Genomic DNA, 20,201 nt, shown 5'->3' with positions numbered 1-20,201 from the left:
TCTGACCAGATCTCTGTGAAAAATTAAATCCCAGGCAGGAAAAACATCACTGGGAATTCCCTGGATTCTCCAGGGGTTGTTGATGGATGTTAAACATTCCTCTTATTAAATGACTAAACTAAAAACGCTTTTTTTTGACTCTGCTCAACACTCCTGCTGGATTTGCTATGAGCCACTTGCCAAAATCCACAGGGCAGAGCAAAGGGAGGCCTTTTTCTCCTCTCCCCCCCCCCTCTGACATGCCTTAAAAACCATAGTGACGTTGGTCCCTGCACATGAAAACAAGGAGGTTTTGTGTAGAAACTTTCACAAGGCCATTTTAAAAACAGCTGCATGAAGAGGAGCACGATGTGTCCTTCCCCCCAGAAGATGGAGGAGTCAGAGCTTTGGTCCAGGCCCGTTCTATTGCCTTTCACATTCCCATGGCAAAGCTCTGCCACAGCCCTGAGGAGCACAGGTGAAATGCTGATAGCTCCCAGGGTGATGCTCAGTGATGGCTTTTCTCACTTCTGTTCCTTAAAACTGCAGCTGGAGATCCTGGAAGCACCTCCCTCAGGCAGCAGCTCTGCAAGGGGAGCCCTCCCTCCTCCTCACACCTTCAGTACCACTGGAAAGAACCTCTCCCCATTACCTTTCAGATGTTGGCAATGAGAAGTAAATTGCCCAGACTGCTCTAGCACCCACTCACCACTGCTGACAAACACGTGCCTGAACAGATCTGAGGGCCAAGGCTCAGCCCTGTGGATCATTAAAACCACCTCTCAGCTCAGGTTTGAAAACAACAGCTTAAAAAAAAACTAACCACATAAAAGGGACATTCAGATGCACTGTCCCATTAGCTCTCCCTCCAGCTCCTGGGCAGCTGAAGCAGCTTTAACACAAGAGTGATGGTTCTGCTCAGCCCCAGGCACAGGCAGCAGCTCCTTTCCCTCCAGCCACAGAGATTCAAACACCACGGCCCAACGAGTGCTCTGGGTTTGATGAAAGAGAGAGTTGATAATTAACAGCCTGGAGAAGGGACCACAGATCAAGTTTTACCTCCGAGTCACACTTCTGTGCCTTTCACACGCACACACAAGCCTGGACCTGCTCAGGGAATTCACTGCAGGAAGGAGAAGAGGGAGGAGAAAGCCCCTCAGCAGGGGATGCTCTGCAGCTCTGCTGTCCCTGGGCCTTACCCTTATTTATTTATCTTCATGCTACCTACTAATGCAACCATTGCCTCCAGCAGCAAGTGCTTCACTCCTGGAGAGGAACAAGAATGATTTTGAGGTCTGCCCCTTCCTTAAATTGTCTGATCATTCTGAACAAGCCAAGCTCTGCCTGCTTTTTAAAGCATGGGCTGGTAATCATATTGAGCAGACAGGGTGTAAAAATGGAAAAGCTGTCTCACCACTGTCAGGGTTTAATGCTGGGCCAGCAATTAAACAAGTGCCAGATGCTCCCTGTTAACCCCCCTCCCCTCCACAGGGAAAGGAGAAGGAACAAGGGAGAGAAACTTAGGGGCTGGGAACTAAACTGCACAGCTTTAATGACACAGTAGTAACGAAAAGGAAAATAATGAAATATAGACAAATATATGCAAATACATACCAAAAGCCCCATCACATCCCCAGTAACACTCACATCACCACCAAGGCTGCAGGGGAGGACCTGGAAAAGTCCTGGACTCAACTCCTGGAGTCAGCAGCAGACAGGAGCTGGGTGCAGGAATGCAGGGAGCAGGACCAAAGGCAGATGAACAGACAGAACCCTCCCACGATGCTGGCCATAGACTAAAAGAACCTGATCCTTCTGATCCCTCAGATTTATCCTGGGTAGGGGATGGACAACTTCGTTTGGTCCATTTTAGTCACCTGTCTGGTCCACTCCTCCCCCACAGGAGGGTCGCAGGTGTGACCCCTTTCCTCCTCCCTGGTTCTGGAGCAGATGATGTTTTCCAGCCCCCAGCAGTGCCCTGGTTCTGCACACCATTCCCCAGCCCTACCTCTAAACGTGGAGCATTGTCAGCCCAAGAAACAAACACAGCCTGGAAAACACGCCATTGGTTTCAGCAGCTGCAGCTACTTCACTGAGATAATTGGTTCTATCCTGGCTCAAACCAGGCCAGCCATTTATTTTTTTTAAAAAAAAAAGACATTCCAGTTTACAGGAGTTAAGCAGTGAGTTCTCACATGCAGCTCGTGGGCTCTTGCAGAAAGATTTTTGTAATTTAAGTTTGTTGCCTCGATTTCCCCTGTATCCACAGTGTAATTCCAGACAGATGTCCAGCTCTGCTTAAAAATTACCCTGAGTTCCTACCATACACTCCTATTTTCTGTTGGGTTTAAAGATTATCTTGGTGTTACTCTGGGCTCAGCTTTCTCCCTCTTATTTTTTTGGATGCAACTAATTTTACTGGCATTTTTACACTTCTCGGCTCAAGAATTAAAACCTTTCATTAAAAAAAAAAATAAAATAAGTGTAATTCAGCAAAGGGATTAATTTATAATGCTTAGAATTCTACCAAACATCACAGCTGGAGTAGCAATTATGGCTTTAAGAAGTTATATAAGCCTTTTTATTACATGGTTTTAATGGGTTTACGTAGCACAGTAAAAATGCCAAAGTATTTATATAGGGGATGGCAATGGCAGTGCAGTAATGGAGCAGATGTCACCATGTGGTCACTGAGAGTGACTTTTGTCTGCAAGGACTCGGGGAAAAGGATTCTCCAAGGGGACAAGAGATGCAAGCCAGAGCACAGGATCTGTTAGGGAGAAGAACTGTGGCCAGTTCTGGAGCCCCCAACATGAGAAGGACATGGAGCTGTTGGAGAGAGTCCAGAGGAGGCCACAGAGATGATCCTTGGGCTGGAGCAGCTCTGCTCTGGAGACAGGCTGGGAGAGTTGGGGTGTTCAGCCTGGAGAAGAGAAGGCTCAGGGAGACCTGAGAGCACCTTCCAGTGCCTGAAGGGGCTCCAGGAAAGCTGGGGAGGGGCTTGGGACAAGGGCAGGGAGGGAGAGGACAAGGGGGAATGGATGAAAACTGGAGGAGGGGAGATTGAGGTTGGACATGAGGAGGGAATTCTGGAGTGTGAGGGTGGTGAGAGCCTGGCCCAGGTTGCCCAGGGAAGCTGTGGCTGCCCCATCCCTGGCAGTGTTGAAGGGCAGGTTGGATGGGGCTTGGAGCAGCCTGGGCTGGTGGGAGGTGTCCCTGCCCATGCAGGGGGTTGGCACTGGATGGTCTTGAAGGTCCCTTCCAACCCAACCCATTCTGTGATTCCATGAAAAGGATGATCCCTGCAGGAACACCTAACCTAGATACAAACTCTTGGCTAAGAAGGTTATCCCACTTTGAATCAACCCCAATATCTCTGCATCACTGATGCTGCTCCACGTGGCATTGAGGACAATCTGCCTTGAAAGGAGCCTGCGGGAAGAGCACAGGGTTTTATCCTCTCTGTCTGGTCCTGGCCAGGCTGCTTGGCTGCAGGGCAGCCCTGGCATCTTGTCTGCTGACAGCAAGGCTAGTTCTCTCCTCCTCAGTAGGATTTTGTTTAAGACATTTAAAATTCACCCGCTGGAGGAGAGGATTTGCTGACCACATGGTAACAGTTTAGAAAAGCGACCTTCATGTTACAGCTAAAGACAGTGGTGCTGAATTTAGTGTCCTGCAAAGATCATAGAATCATAGAATGCCAGGTTGGAAGGGACCTCAAGGACCATCTGGTCCAACCTTTATGGGTTGGGACACTTTGCAGACACTAAAGGTCAATGCATATTATCAGAATGGACTGTTTACTGGACCAGGGCATTTGTGCACACCTCCTATCCTATGAAAGCTGCTTTTTGACCAGCAGGTCCATCAGGGATGCTGCCAGCCTCTCCCAGCTTTTATTTTATCCCATTGCCTTTAAGGAGGCAGGAACAGCACAGACACATCCCAGGATATCAAGCAGTAATGCCAGACAGACTGGAAAAAGTGCAGAGTGCATTAATTATGGGTCTTCCTTTAGTTTTGAAACTGCTACTGGGAACACAGAATCCCAGACTGGTTTGGGTTGGAAGGGACCTTCAAGACCATCCAGTCCCACCCCTGCATGGGCAGGGACACCTCCCACCATTCCAGGTTGCTCCAAGCCCCATCCAACCTGCCCTTCAACACTGCCAGGGATGGGGCAGCCACAGCTTCCCTGGGCAACCCGGGCCAGGGTCTCACCACCCTCACACTCCAGAATTTCCTCCTGATCTCTAACCTAAATCTCTCTTTTTTTCACTTTAAAACCTTTGCCCCTTCATGTCCTTGAAGCCCAACCCTGCACTCGTTTGGCAAGCATGAGGCTCCCTTCATGGCTCCAGTGCATTCCACGAGGGAAGGGCTGTTTTCCAGACCTTCCCTGTAGCCAAAAAGCCAACAGGAGTTGCACACACAGGTGCTTCAGCAACACCTGCAGCTGGGGTGGTTGCTGAGTTCTCTGGTGATGCAGAAAATAAACGAGGTTTCCTTCCCCTGTGTGGCTCATAAATGTCAGCAAAAGCTTAGGCAAGGCTGGGGTGTCAGCTGCTCAGCTGCTCGCCCGAGGTTCTGCCGAAGTCAGATAGAAAAGGCAGCAGTGACAGGGACACAGCACGTGGTGCACACCTCTTACAATGTCAGAAGCACCTTGTCCCCAGGGTAGGTCCTGAGCAGCAGTGGAGAGCAGCCATGGGGGACCCTGCCCTCCAGCCCTGGCTGCTCGCAGGGGGCTGGCACAGACTCACAGCAGGAAAGCAAAAGATGGGGAAAATATTCCTCGGCGCTCCCCTCAGGTTTGGAAATCCCATTTCTACAAAGTTGTCTGCTTTCAGAGAAGTTCCCTTCTGCTTTCTTGTCTCCCCACTCCTTCCTCACAAGGCTGAGCTTTGACTCAACACCCACCTTCCCTTCTCCAAAATATGTGACTTTGGCTTCACTGAGAGACACAGAAATGGGGGAGGGGGGGGGGGGAGTGTGTGTGTGTGTGGGGGGGGAAATTCCCAGGAAGAAAAGAGCCCATTTCAGACCAGCCTTAAACTAGAGACAGTCTCTGATGCCTGAGCACCCCGAGAGGTGTGTGGGCTCCCCAGGAGCCAGGCCAGGCAGTGGGTGCAAGGCCTGGGCTGCAGCCCCACAGGGACCCCCAGCACAGGCCCAGCTGGAGGGGCTGGGGGGCCCCACGTCCCCCCAACAGGAGGAACCAAGGACATTTGGCCACCCAAGGCAGCCTTGGGGTGGGGGAAAAGCTCTGGGACACACAGCTTTGTCTAGGGTTATAATCCCTTTATTATTGTTACTTATTATTACTTATTAATAATTATTAATATTTATTATTTATTGTTATTTTTATTATTAATTATTGTTATTACCATTACTGTCATCACTATCATTATGATCATTATGGCCATGATTATCACCACCAGCTTCATCGTGCTGCTACCTTCACCTTTCTATTTCCTCAATGGACTCTTTTTTTTATAAGCTCTCCCCAGGATATTTTAAGGCCCCGACTGATTCACGATGATTTCTTCAGCTCTTGTTGCAGCCCCCGGACCCCCCCAAGCCTTATAGGGTTGTGGGAGCCCCACAGGCACCCACATTTCCCCCATCTCAGCATCCCTGGTTTGCCCTCTGAGCTGGGGGGGGGGGTGTTTCCCTCAGCACCTGCTTGATCCAACACCTCCCTCTGCTGGAAAATCAGGAATAAAGCAGGATAAAACAAAGCCTCGTGCAACACGCACCGTTAATTCCTCGGGAGCTGCGACAACGGTACAAACCTCAGGGCCGGCCCTGATGTTCTCTCTCTGATTTCTGCATTTATTCCAAACCAACCCGAGTGCGTCACACGGAGATTCAACTCAAACAGGGCTCTGCTGGGGGAGGGTTGTAGCAAAGGGTGAATGCCCTTTCTCCTCGATTTTTTTTTTTCTTTTCAGAAATTCAGCAAATCTGTTTCCAGTGCAGGCAACAGCAGCGAGACAACGTGTCCCTGGGGCTTTGTTTCTGGGGAGAAAAATCAACACAGTTCCCTGCTGCAGAAAACAACGGGTTTGTGCTCAAGCTCTAAAAAGCATCATCCAGCCCATCTGCTGTCTGCAAAGGCAGGGACTGACAGAAAAGCCTCAAAATGTCATCTTTCCCTTTCCGTGCCATAACTGCACCCCTGAAGGTCCCTGGCAGTCTGGCAGATTGGTTGCCATCTGCCAGGGGGTAACCAGGAGGACCAGCAAAGCAAGATAAAAAGGCAATAATACTCCAGTACGGACCCGTTCGCTTTGGTCTGGGCTTAAGGAAGAGCCCAAGGACCAAATGTTCTGCACAGGTTCTTCTTCAAGGGCACCTTTCATCAGCAGGGAAAGTCAGGGAGCTGGAACGACCCTCCACTGTTCACCCTCTCCATGTGCAAGTGTTTCCCTGGCACCTGTGCTGAGCTCCCGGATGGAGCCCGTGCAACAGCACCCACAGATTTAGGATCAGAAGGGAGTTTTGCAAACTCCTCAGCTGCTGGCTCAGCTTCAGCTGGAGAGTTAACTCAGGCCACCTTGCTGGGAATAAATTGTTCCTCATGTCCAGCCTGACCCTGCCCTGGTGCAGCTTGAAGCCCTTCCCTCTTGTTCTGTCACTGATCACCTGTGAGGAGAGACCAGCACCCACCTCTCCACAATGACCTTCCAGGTAGAGACTGATGAGGTCTCCCCTCAGCCTCCTCTTCCTCAGACTAAACATGACAATGATGCTGGTTTAAGTGCTGTGAGGGATCTAGAGAAATGCAGACCACTAAACCTGGCACCTGTAGCAGGCAAGTGGTAAAAGCCATGATGGTAGAATAGCTGTAAGGACAGATATGGGCTAAGAGGGAAGAACTGGCAGAGCTTCAGAGTGGGGAGCTGTGAAGCTGTGCTTCTCCATGGCTCCTGCCCTCCTCCTGGGGCTCTGATGGCTTCAGAGGACAGTGGGGCTCCAGGCTTGAATGATGTAGGTATGTTCTGCTCAGCTTTTAAGAAGGCCTGTCCCCAAGAGTTCATAAAGACATCAGTCTGACATGGGAGAAGAGGGAAGATCCTCTCATGAGTCAGCAGCTGCATGAAGGATAGAGAGAAGAGGTAAGGATAAACCATCTTTTTCACAGTGGAGAGAAGTCACCAGTGACACTTGAGAGGGATCCATAGTAGGGCCAGTGCCAACCCACATACCCACCAGTCAGCTGGTGCACAGTGAAGTGGCTCAATCTGCTGGTGGGACCAGCTTGTTCAAGGTAGTAAAATCACAGACTCACCCCGCTCCAGCAGGACCCCCTGGAGCACATCCCACAGGGCTGCATCCAGGGGCTGGAATATCTGCAGAGAAGGGGACTCCACAGCCCCCTGGGCAGCCTGTCCCAGGGCTCTGTCACCCTCACAGCCAAGAAGTTTCTCCCCATCTTTCAGGGGCACTTCCCATGTTCCAGCCTGTGCCCGTTGCCCCTCATCCTGTCCCTGGGCACTGCTGAGCAGGGTCTGGCTCCAGCCTCCCTGCACCCACCCTCAGACACTTGTGGGCATTGATAAGGTCTGTCCTCAGCCTTCTCCTCTCCAGGCTGAACAGCCCCAGCTCCCTCAGCCTTTCCTCACCAGGGAGATGCTCCAACCCCCCAACCACCTTTGTTGCAAACTGCCTGCAAGGAGCTGCAAAAACCACCTCATGAGCCTGGGCAAAGTAATGGCAGGTGAGGTTCAGTGTGGGGAACAGCAGAGAAAACACCTGGCTGAGCTGGAAGGAAGGTCTCCCCACTAGCCAGTCTCTGAACCACCAGGACAGGTATCTTGGAACTAGGTACTTCTGTTCAGATGTCAGTTAAAAGCTCATTAGTGGCTATAAAGCAACAGAAGATTAAAAATATTAGGAAGGGAAGGGGGATATCATCAACAAAATTCAGGGCTCACCCCCTACCTGAAGTATTGTGTGCAGTTCTGGTCCCTCCTTCTCAAAAAGGGTATTTTGGAGCAAGAGAAGGTATAAAGGAAGCACAAAGATATGGGGTGACTTTATGTGGGTAGCAGCCACCTGCATCAAGGTTCTTCAGGGTGGGAAGGAAGTCTGAAAGGAAGAATGGTAGGGTTCTGTACCTACATAAAGGGTCATGGGGAAACTAGTCACTACTTCTCAAAAGTTGCAAGAAAGGGGCATCAAATGATGTTCCCAGGTTCAAGACAGACACGAAGGCAAGGAGCTCTGTGCAGAGAAGTGTCTCCTGATAGGGAACCTGCTGTCACGAGATGCTTGGGACTAGAGGAGTGCCACATGTGGTTTCAGCAGCAACCTGACAATCGTGTGGAAGATAAATCACCCGAGGGCCACGGGACACTCAGCCATCCCTCAGCTGGGTGGGCCAGACTACGCCAGAAGTGGCCCTTTTCCCCTGCTGGCCATGGCCAGAGCTGGGGTGCCAGACTGACAGGCCCTGAACCTCAATCCTTTTGGCCATTTTTACCAACCAGGCAACTTCCAGAAGTAACTTAGAGAAAACCTCCCCACCCTGCAGAGCAAAAGGGCACAACCAGAGCTCTGGTTTCTCCTGGGGCTACGAACACCCCGTCAGCATCAGCAGTGTATCTTGCTCCAGGACAAGCCACCCTGTTTGTTACTTTTAAAGATTAAAATAAAGAAAATACAGCCCATTCTCATTACATTCCCAGGTCTTTTTCCCGTTCTGTGTGAGACGAGGACAAAGCTGCAGTTTGTCAAGCCCTGTGCCAGCAGAGCTGCCAAGAGCAGCAGCTCTGCCCTCTGGTACTGCTGGAAAGGACAAATGATGTGGGAGGGAGTGCAAAGCCAGCCAGCAGAGCTGAGGAGAGGGCAGGACTGGCTCAGGCTGATCCCAGGTGCTAACTGACCTCTAATTTAATGAGATGCAGTCTGTATCTCCAGCTGTCCCTTGTGAAGGACAACTGCCCTCACACCCTGACAACAGCAGGACTTGCCAGCCAGGTCTGGCCTTTCCTGGCCCTGTCAGACCACCCCAAATGAAAGAAACCCCCTTGTTTATGAGAAGGAACACCACAGAAGTGACCTTTGCTCCATGACTAGAACTTTATTGATCAGCTCATTTTAATCATGTGAATTCTGGGAAGAATTTAGATGTGCTTTCTAAGGAGAAATAAAAACAAACACCAACCTAGTCTAAAGTGGCTGCCAAGGGTCTTGAATGAGCCATTTCAGATGTCACAAGTGGTTTAATCACCAACAGTCAGACCTGTTCTGGGGAGTGAGCTGAGGGTGGGTCTCCATCCACAGCAGAGGGCTTGTACTGCTGAGGGGGTGAAGCTCAGCTCAGCCCCTGGCTCAGCTTCCTTACAGCAGAGGAGCTCACTCACCTCCAGTTACAGACAGATTTGTCTTTAAGAGTGTTTACCTTGTCTCAACTGGCCCTCCTCTCCCATGTGAAACTGAAGCTGGTGTTAAGATCCTTGCTGGTTTGTTGCTGATTTATTGGCATCAGCTGCTGAAGGACAGCAGCCAGAGCTGAGGCAAGGAGAGGAGATGCTGGATCCCCAAGCCCACCCTGAAAAACCTTCTGCTGTAGAACACAGGACATGTCAATGCTGCTGTTGGGGCGGGGGGGGGGGGGGTGGTGGAATAATCTGTGTCTGAGTGCAAAATCACAGGGGTTGGAAAGAAAAGATCTTTACAAACAAGCATGAAGAAAGATGCACAAAAGTGTAGCTCCCAGGGGGCCACCTCCTCTTGCAGAAACTTGGGAGTTTCCTGGGTGTCATACAAGGTCCTGCAGTGAGCACCTCCCAGATCTGCTCTTACAATGTGCTTGGCAGTGACCTGCCACGGCTTGCTGGGAGAGCTGACCTGAACACTGCCCTGCAGCACTGCCTGGGGCTTTCTCTTCCTTGGGAATCACACGGGAAATGGTGAAGGTGGTTGGCAAGATGGCAGGAGCCAGGGCAGTGCTAGATCAGATTTCATAGGAGTTCCAACCCCCTGCAAGGGCAGGGACACCTCCCACCAGACCAGGTTGCTCCAAGCCCCATCCAACCTGCCCTTCAACACTGCCAGGGATGGGGCAGCCACAGCTTCCCTGGGCAACCTGGGCCAGGCTCTCACCACCCTCACACTCCAGAATTTCCTCCTTGTGTCTCACCTCAATTTCCCCTCCTCCAATGCCCAGGACAGAAGCAATGCCAGATGGAGGAGAAGAACAGCTGGACTAACACTGGATCAACCCATCATGCCTCTCCAAGGTGGCAACTGGCAGCCAGGTGAGATACCGCTGAACATCTGCAATGGCACAAGCTGTTGCCTTAGGTTCCTTCTATCCCAGAAGGGAACAAAAATCCAAAGGTGCTCCTAGGAGATGCAACACTAGCCTGTTGGGAATGTAACAGCAGCCTCTGGGATTCAAAGCTTGGCCCTCGATGAGGAGACTTGCAGGGCAGCAATGCATTCTCCCACCAGGCGAGCAGCCTCTTTGGCTGTGCCCCTGTGCACTGAAAAGCCACCTGCCCCATGCCCATAGTTGTGGACCACCGGGAGCTTAACTCCTCCTTGGCTCAAGACCTCTCTCTGCAGCCTCACACTCTGCCTGGCTGGCCTCAGACCCACCTTCACCTTGATCTCCTGAGCTCCTCGCAGGGAGGGCTCAAGAGAGCAGCACCTCTCCAAGATGTCTTTGGTAGCAGCAGGATCAGGAGACAGACTCCAGTTGTCCTTTTCCCTGGTTCCCCCCAGGGTCACCCTGTGTATCCCTGGGTAGATGTAGGTTAAACCATCCCCATCACGGATGAAGTTTTTCACCCAAGGAGCATCAACCTTGAGTACTTGTCCCCTGACGGGGAAGAGCTTCTCATCCCCCACCAGCTGGTGGGCTCCAATGCCTGCACAGTTGACAACAACGTCATATTCACTGTGCAGCTCCCACAGGTCTGCAACTTTCCTGGTCTGCATCTGGACACCAGTTGCTTTCAACCTGCAAAGAAGACCCCAGAAATGAGGCAGAAAAGAAACCCCCAAACCCTCACGGAACGATTACGCACACCAAGTCCACGAGACAGATGGCCTCCAGCACACTGACCACAGCCAAGCAACAGGTGGGACAGAACAAGGGAAGAAAATGCCACAGGGCTCCTGTTCATCATCTGTCTGATTTGGTCTCATCAAAGTGATGATTTAGCTTGTTTGGGCTGGAAAGGATACAGCAAATTTATCAGTAATAGAGGGGTCTGACATATGGATCCTAGAATCATAGAATGATAGAAAGGTTTGGGTTGGAAGGGACCTTCAAGACCATCCAGTTCCAACCCCCCTGCATGGGCAGGGACACCTCCCACCAGCCCAGGTTGCTCAGAGCCCCAGACATCATCCCAGACATGCCTGTTCTCCCAGGGGTTGGGCGCAGCTTCCAGAACAGAAGCAAATTATTTGGGAATTTTGACAAATGAGGAGCAACCACAAATTTCCTTAGGACACACCAGGCTCCTGAGGTACCTTCCAGGTCTGGCTGGTCAAGGATGGCCCCTGTGGCCATGTCAGTCCCATGCCCAGAGGTGTTCCCACTCCAAGCCCTGCTGTACAGCCACAGTGCTACAAAGTGGGTAATTGCACAAATGGGACCTTTCACATTTTGGAAATACTGGGTGTTTCTTTGTGCTTCTCCTCCAGGAAGAGGGTGCTGCATCCTGCCCAGTAAGAAACAGCCATTTTCCAGTTCTGTTCAAACCTAAGGCCTCAAGGAGGCCCCAGCTCTCCCCCGGTCCCTCTGCCTGGGTTTCTCTCTGCATGTCCAGCCTGCAGCAAAACCAACCTTTTCTCCAGCCACTGCAGGTAGGGGGGACAGTCACATCTCAGTGTCGTGAAGGCCTGACCAAACTGGTGCTGAGGAAACTTCTGGAGTTCTGCTTCGGACATGGGTCGAAATCCCAGGACAACATCTGACCAGAAAGGCAGCTCTTCCTTGGGAGGGTTTTTAAAGACTTGCCATCTAAAAGGACACAGGGAAAAAGCTGCAAAAGTGAGGTGCTGTTGCTCTGCCATGTTCTCATAGAATGGTTTGGGTTGGAAGGGACCTTCAGGATCATCAAGTTCCAACCCCCTGCATGGGCAGGGACACCTCCCACCAGCCCAGGTTGCTCCAAGCCCCATCCAACCTGCCCTTCAACACTGCCAGGGATGGGGCAGCCACAGCTTCTCTGGGCAACCTGGGCCAGGCTCTCACCACCCTCACACTCCAGAATTTCCTCCTCATGTCTCACCTCAATCTCCCCTCCTCCAGTTTTCATCCATGCCCCCTTGTCCCCTCCCTCCCTGCCCTTGTCCCAAGCCCCTCCCCAGCTTTCCTGGAGCCCCTTCAGGCACTGGAAGGTGCTCTAAGGGCTCCCTGGAGCCTTCTCTTCTCCAGGCTGAACACCCCAACTCTCCCAGCCTGTCTCCAGAGCAGAGCTGCTCCAGCCCTGGGATCATCTTGGTGGCCTCCTCTGGACTTTCTCCAGGAACTCCATGTCCTTCCTGTGCTGGGGGCTCCAGAGCTGGACACATTATGTGTCACAGCAGTCTCAGCACTAACCCAGGAACCTGTTCCCACCCGTCAGAGCAGCTCAGCCAGGCTCACAGCAGGGAATGCTGCTGCCTCCTGCTGCAGTGCCCACCCTGGCACACAGGCAGAGGGGCTGTCACAGCCCAGCTTGCAGGTGACACACTTAACTGAAGAGAGTTCTTGCAGCTATACTGCATGAAATTCCAGCTGTAGAGGTACAAAGTCCCCTCACACAGTGTCCCCACCACATCTGCAGACACCCTGGCTGGATCCTTCATGTAGGGCCACTTGCACACCGGGTCACCTTTTCTGGGTACCCGTAAAGCTAGAGTTCCTGGCCTCACCACTCCCAGAAGGTGCATTTCTGTGTAGAAAATAGGCAGCATAAAACATCTCCAGTGCACACCCACCCCGATGGCATCCCTAGCTGCTGAAGCTGGAGGATTCTGCAGTCCAATCCCACCCCTGCTGCAAGCAACTGGTGTGGAAAACATCAGTTACCAAGTGACATTTGGTGGTGGCCAGTCTTGAGTGGCTTCTCTGTGCACACCCATCCACGAATTTTGCTTGCAAATACATCAGACCTGAGCAGCTGTAATGCAGTTTCTTGAGAGCTGCCCCAGGAAGGGAATGTGCCTGAACTCCAGCAAGGAAAACCTCTCTGCCTGCTCCCACACACGACACATGGACACCAAAGGCTGCCCCGGGGCCATTCTTACCCAGAGACCAGGTGGACACCAGCCTCTGAGGCCTCTGCTGAGCTGCTGATGGCAAAAAGGTACGTGAAGGTCTCTCTGAACCACTGCTTCTGCAGGTGGGGGGGTGTGCCTGGGGGTGAACAACACCAAACATGCTGAGAGGGAGAATGCAGAGAGGAGAATCATAGAATCATATCATAGAATCACGGACTGGTTTGGCTTGGAAGGGACCTTCAAGGTCATCCAGTTCCAACCCCCTGCATGGGCAGGGACACCTCCCACCAGCCCAGGCTGCTCCAAGCCCCAGCCAACCTGCCCTTCAACACTGCCAGGGATGGGGCAGCCACAGCTTCCCTGGGCAACCTGGGCCAGGGTCTCACCACCTTCACAGCAAAGAAGTTTTTCCTAATGTCCAACCTTAATCTCCCCTCTCTAAGCTTCAGACCATGGCCCCTTGTCCTCTCACTATACACCTGTGGAAGAAGCCCTACCCCAGCTTTCTTGTAGGGCCCCTTCAGGTATTGGAAAGACAAAGCAGAGAGGAGAACACAGAGAGGAGGATGCAGAGAGAAGTGTATGAGCCAGTACAAGGAAACAGGACATGCAGGGAGCATAGGACACTTTGCATCCTGACCGTCTGTGGGTCCCTGCACGTGTGGGCATGCAGCCCTTGCAGTGCCACAGGGCCCCCCAGGCTGGGCTGCACCCACCTGGGCAGGTGTGAGGGATGAGCATCCCAGCTGCCACGTCACTCGTTGTGTTGGGGCTGAACTGGTCTGAAAGGACAGTGAGGGAGCAGCCAGGGCAGGTCTCCGTGATGCACTGGGCTGTGGACAGGCCAATGACTCCAGCACCAACCACTGCGACCTTGGGTGCTGCCATCTCCAGGGTGCAGAGCCAGAGGAGAGAGGTACCTACGGGCATTTGGAAAGAACACATCCCAAGTCATCAATACCCGACGGACACGCTTGTCAGGCTGTGAAACACCCACACAAGATGGAACGTAACCCAGGCTGCTCCAGGCCCCATCCAACCTGGCCTTGAACACCTCATGGATGGGGCTTGGAGCAGCCTGGGCTGGTGGGAGGTGTCCCTGCCCATGCAGGGGGGTTGGGACTGGATGGTCTTGAAGGTCCCTTCCAATACAAACCAGCCTGTGATCCTCTGATAACTGAAGATTAAGTGCTGCACACCGAGAGCCAAGACTCGGGTGAGGACTGAAAGAACCACCAGCCTTGGGTATGAGAAATAATTTTTGAAAATTTGGAAATTGGCTTTCGGACACTATGAGCAAAATGAGTGTTTGAACATCAGGGTCTCCAGCAAAGAGGTCTGTCATTGCCCCCCTGCCAGAGCCTCAAGAGTGTTCTGTACTGGTATGTGTTATTTTTTTAAAAAAACAAAATAAATCTAAAACAAGTAAACAAACAAACAAACAAAAACAAGCACAGAAAAAAAAAGAGTAACAAGAAATTAGGGGAGTTTTAATAATGCTGAAATTACTTTTGTCAGGAAAATTGGTTCTGAGAAAGGTCCCTGAACACTCTTTTATTAACAAACCTTCTGATAGCTGTGGAAACCCCAGGGGGCTGGCACCCCAGGGGGCTGGCTCAGCAAGCCCCCCGCAGTCCTTGGATGACCACAGCCCCACTAAGCACACCCACCAGGTAGGTGCTGCATCTGCCAGAGATGTGCTCCTGGTTGTCCCTCACTGCTCTCCTTCATGGGAGCCCCTGGACCTTGGACTGAATGCCCTGACTGACCTCTCTGCTGCCAGGGAAGAAAAGGGAGCTGTGTCTCAGCAGGGGTTCAGGTTTCACAGGCCTTCCCAGTTCCTATGGGGTTTTTTGCAGACGAACTGGTTTGATACCAGTGTTGCAAAAAGCCAGTGAGGGTGGGAAGGGTCTGCTGGGGGCACTGGAGCCTGCAGGAACAGCTCAGGAGGCCACAACACGCACCCAGTGAACACAGCACTTGTCTGGCACTTACTGCTGCAATCCAGGAGCACGTCAAGCCTGAAGGTGCTAATGTGCCAAGATGTGAACCAGGTGCAAGGCTCACCTGCAGCTCTGCCCTGGCTGGCAGCCCTGCACACCACTGGGAGGGCACAGGAGGAGAAAATACCTTCAGCTGATCTGGCAAGTCAGCCTAAGTGCAGTGACACTTCTCACCCCCTCCGGCTGCCCCGTGCTGAGAGTTTTGCAAAAAAATCAGCACTTAAAAGGCAAATCTGCCAGGATAAGTGGCGCAGAGGGAGGAGAAGGGTGTCACTGCGTAGCTCCTTGTCCTTGGTGCCAGGAGTGCAGGACAGAAGCCAGGCAGACCCAGGGAGGAACACGCACACCCGGCTGCAGCTGCAGCCTCTCGGCCCCTCCAGGCTGCCCCTCCAGCTGCCACCCATCCCCAGCTGCCTGCCCTTGGCTGCCCCACAGCCCGCTGGCCTCCCGCACCGACCAGGGTGATCATAGAATCATAGAATCATAGAATCATAGGGGTTGGAAGGGACCTGGAAAGATCATCTAGTCCAACCCCCCCTGCCAGAGCAGGGGCACCCAGAGCACATCACACAGGAACGTGTCCAGGGGGGTTTGAATGTCTCCAGAGAAGGAGACTCCACAACCTCTCTGGGCAGCCTGTCCCAGGGCTCTGTCACTCTCACAGTAAAAAAAAATTTCCTGATATTCACCTTAAACCTCCTATGCTCCAATCTGCCCCAGGGCAGACCAGGGTGATCCCCCCAGGGCAGCAGCCGGGAAAGCCCAGCCGATCTGCTGGCCAGGAAGTGGATCAACAGGAAGTTAACTACAGAAAACCAAAACCTGTTCCTTCTGAACTCCCGTGGGGTTGTTTTTTGTTGTTTTGGTTTTTTTTCAAACCATCTCTCGCCACGTCTAGGTGCTGAAACACATCTTTCCGTGGCTGGCCTGGAGCCAGGGGTGCAGGGGGGGAAGGCTCCAGCCTCTGTGACCTGCCAGGGGGGCTCCTTGTCCACAGCGGTGCCCGCTGTCCCCATCTCGTGGGGCCATTTCTCCCCTTCCTTCGGTGTACTCCCTTCCCCAGCTCACAGCCCCCCTCGGCTTTGCTTCCCTCCGCCTGACCCCCGAGCGGGGCTGGCCGGGCTCTCTGCTGCAGGGAGCGACGGGTCCGAGAGCACCGCAGGGTGGGCTTGGGAGGCACCTCCCAACATCATCGAGTCCAACCCCCCCTGCCAGAGCAGGGGCAATACAACCCCAAACACCCAGGGCAGGTCACTCAGAAAGGCATCCAGGAGGGCTGGGATGTCTCCAGAGAAGGAGACTCCACAGCCTCCCTGGGCAGCCTGTCCCAGGGCTCTGCCACCCTCACAGGAAAGACGTTTCTCCTCAGGCTGAGCTGGAACCTCCCGCGCTCCAGTTTGACTCCACTGCCCCTCACAAAGCCCGCTCCTTCCCCGGGGGGTGCCGAGCAGGGGCCCCCAGCTCCGGCCTTTTTCGGCTCAGGACCCCGCTCTGCCACCCAACTCCCCTCCCGGGGCTGCCGGGCCCTCATCCCGCCCGTCCCCCCGCGCTCCCACCGCCGCTCCCGGGCCTCGGGGGCCGCTCCGGGTGCCCCGGGGGGGGCCCTGCCGGCCCCGGGCAGCACCCCCGGTTCCCCCCGCTCTGCTGCCCGACGGAGACACGAGAAGGCGGGGGGGGAGGGCGGGCGGTACCTGCTGAGCCGAGAGGGAGCGGCGGGCCCGGCCGGCACGAAGAGCCGCTCTCCGGGAAGCTGGGGGGCCCTGCCTGCCCCTGGGCCGAGGGAGGAGCTGCTTGTGCCCGGGCGAGGCCCCGGCAGCTCTCCCGGCAGCTCTCCCGGCAGGGCACCGGGGGATGTCTGGAAGGGGCCTCTGCGGCTCGTCCAGCCCCCCCTGCAGCGCTGAGACCTTTCTGACCAGACCAGGTTGCTCAGAGCCCCATCCAGCCTGACCCTGAATGTCTCCAGGGATGGGGCCTCCACCCCCCTCTCTGGGCAGCCTGCTCCAGCGATCCACCAGCCTCATGGTGAATGAAGAACTTCCCCTCCTGTCTCGCCTCAGTCTGCCCAGCTCCACGTTTCAGGGCATTTGTGCAAAGCTCCACGTTTCAGGGGATTCCCCCGCGTGTGTTTTCCCGAGCACGAGGCTCAGTTACTGCGCGCTGGTTTGTGACACCAACTCTTCCAACAGGATCTCACTGAGAAGCTCTTACCCCTCCGTGGGCTGGAGTATTTTGGAAGGCTGAACACTCTGTGCTTTGCCGTATTTTGGGATGAAGGAAGAGCTTGTTTGTCATCTCTTTCTATGTAATTCAGATGCACGACTTCCCACCGCAAATGTTTATCCACGCAGGCATCTCTAAAGGGAATGAATTTCAACTCTCTAGTGCTGCCGATGTTTTTCTGACCTCTGCTCTTCCCTCAAATGAACAGCACAATGAGAGGCTCTTTGGGCTAACCCCCCCGAGCCCCGATTAACTGAAGATCAGTTAAATCCTGCACCGAGGACTTCCAGAGATGGGAAGTTTTTTTGCTGTTTTCTCATGAAAGAAGGGAAAAGGCAGGAGGAGGAAAGAAGCTCTGCCTAACAGCCCCACTGCTGAGCACCCCCCGGATGTCTGTCTGTCTGTCATTCTGTCTGTTGCGCAAAGTTTGCCATTCTGAGCTAACAAATTAGCTGAGTCGTATTCCAAGTGCAACACTCACCTGCTCGCACGCTCCTGGCAGCCTCTGGGGTAGCTGCTCTTTGAGGGCAAGGCACGGTTTGCTCATCTGGGCAGGGAGCACCAGGCTCCTGGCATAAAACACAGCCCTGCTCCTCCTTGGGAGCTTGGTTTCTGGCCTGTGAGCAGCAGTGGCATCCCAGCCCACCACCGCCCCAGCCCCAGCAGGGCTCGGGAAGCAGTTCCCTTTTCCCCAGCGTTCCCTTGCCTGGGTGTGCTCTCCTGAAAGGAGCAGCAGCGACCAGCAGCACTGACCTCGGTGGGCACAGCAGAGCTGACCTCACGAATGGCACAGATCACTTCTCTGCCACTTCTTTCACCAGCTCAAAGATCAAGGCCAGCACCCGTGTCCGTGCCGAGTTAACGTTTCAGCACAAGGTTCAGCTGCTCCTCATTTTGCTGTTTTCCTGTGTTACTTACTTCTGGGGGAATTCTCAATATAATGAAGGCACCAACGACACTCCCATCAAGAAGCTTTGTGAACTTATTTTTCTGAGAGATTGCCCATTAATTCTTGGGTTTTTTTCCATGTTAATGATCACCTCAGTCAAAACTGCCTTTCGTTCTCATCACTGGCAACCCACAGGCTCACCCCCTAGTGCTGTTTTGTTGGTGTTTTTTTTTTAAATTCCTCTGCAAGCCAGTTCATCTCCACAGGGCACATAGTGAGGTTAATAATGAGATGCCTGTGAACACTCCGTGGCTGGATCCTACTCACCTGCAACAAACACTCCAGCAGCAGCCAAGCCCCTGTGTTAAGACAGGAATGCAGAGAGAGAAGAGTTGGTTTGTTCTGATTCATTACTTCTGATTATTTATAAACCTAGATAAGCAATTTCCTTGAAAAGGCTGGTTTTCTTTACAAACCTCTCTGTAATCAGTTTTATCCATCAGTCATATTAAAATGAGGATACTTCCCTGTTTAAGGGATATACTTGATTTTTCTCAGCTTGACTGAACTCAGTGCTCCTGCAATCAGTGCATCAGAGGTGATTCAAACTTCTCAACTTTAGCAAACAAATGTTTGAACCATTCACTGTGGCTGCTCCCAGGGAAGACCATAAATCACCTGGCAAGGACGTATAAAGCCATTAAAACACAAATGATGAAGCCAAGTGATGGCTGCATCTTGATCAGAAAACATGAGATTAATAAAGGAGGCACCTAAAGTTGAGTAATTTGAACTAATTTGAGATTTAAGGGAAGCAGAAAAATGAATAGGTTGCTGGGAAGGGATAAGATGACAAACCACAAGGGCAACAGATTGCTGCAGTCCTCATTTCCCTTGCCCTCTCTGCCCACTCCAATTCCTGCATGAGGAAGTTCCAGTTCACTTTCACAGCCCCTGAACCCCAAGTGGTTACAAGTTACATTGTTTTGTCATTCCTAGGGTCAACTACTCTGGTTTTTGATCAGCTCACACTATTATACAATATCTGCAGCTATTTTTGTTGCTACTGAACGTGTCCAGGGGACTCCAGCCCCAGCCACACATAGAAATAAGGGCAAAAAAATCTAGTGTTCATCCTGCAACTGAAATGCAAAACATGTCCCATTTTGAGTGCACATTTTGTCACAGTCACCCCTAAACACCCTGCCCAGACCTTGGCTTACACCTGCAAACAGGAAACAGACACACAGGTGACACTTACCATTCTCAACCGTGGAGGGGTCTGGAGCACGGGGTCGGACTAGATGATCTCCAGAGGTCCCTTCCAACCCCGACCATCCTGTCACCCTGTGATCCCCATGAAGCACCAGCCTGGTCACTGGCAGGAGTTCATTCAGTTATTTAAAGGTGTAAAGATTAAATAACGTGTTTGAATTCATTCTTGCACATACTTGCAGATGGCAAATACACATTAAAAAAAAAAACTATTAACAGGTACTGTACCAATCCCACACATTCAAGGCAAACAAACCCCTGCCCACGGGTACCCACTTCCCCCAGTTACCAAAAGGACCCTCCACCTGCTACAGAATCTTGTGCAAAATTATTTGGTTACCTGGACACAGATGTGCTCCAACCTTGCTCCAGGAGAGATGCAGCAAAGCAGGGGCTGCTCGTCTGCATTTACTAGAATGTTTCTTGAGAAACTTCTTATTTCGTAAATTTTATTTTATTTATCTTTGAGTTTCATTTCTCCCCTATGAATCTGCTGTGGAATTCATACCAGCATCTTTAAGAGACATTTGTCCCAGGGTACAGGATGACTCCCAGGCCCTCCTTTTTGCAGCCACAAATCCCTCTCTGGCATCATGCTTCCATGA

General features: G+C 52.5%; 1 protein-coding gene across 8 annotated transcripts in view; it reads right to left on the bottom strand.

Moving 5' to 3' along the window:
• The window catches only part of DDO (D-aspartate oxidase), a 102,231-nt gene extending 82,570 nt beyond the window's left edge, over window positions 1-19,661 (bottom strand). For 2 of the 8 annotated variants that reach the window (XR_007888851.1, XR_007888852.1), the window contains exons 1-6: window positions 19,583-19,661; window positions 18,649-18,680; window positions 13,926-14,129; window positions 13,237-13,345; window positions 11,789-11,965; window positions 10,130-10,954 (exon numbers count right to left, since the gene is read on the bottom strand). Coding sequence is in view for 6 of the 8 variants with exons in the window: in XM_051613162.1 (XP_051469122.1) it covers window positions 10,387-10,954; window positions 11,789-11,965; window positions 13,237-13,345; window positions 13,926-14,097 (1,026 nt within the window). In the remaining 2 variants the exon portion in view is untranslated. Of the gene's footprint in view, window positions 1-9,047; window positions 10,955-11,788; window positions 11,966-13,236; window positions 13,346-13,925; window positions 14,130-16,903; window positions 17,058-17,913; window positions 18,200-18,648; window positions 18,681-19,582 lie in introns of those variants that run through there. The other 6 variants (XM_051613162.1, XM_051613163.1, XM_051613165.1 and 3 more) reach the window with 6 other exon arrangements.
• Between the last annotated feature and the right edge of the window lie 540 nt (window positions 19,662-20,201).

This window comes from Apus apus, chromosome 3 (genome assembly GCF_020740795.1).
Source record: "Apus apus isolate bApuApu2 chromosome 3, bApuApu2.pri.cur, whole genome shotgun sequence".
NCBI lineage: Eukaryota > Metazoa > Chordata > Aves > Apodiformes > Apodidae > Apus > Apus apus.
The sequence above is the reverse complement of the archived record's forward strand: the minus strand, read 5'-3'. Positions and strand labels throughout refer to the sequence as shown.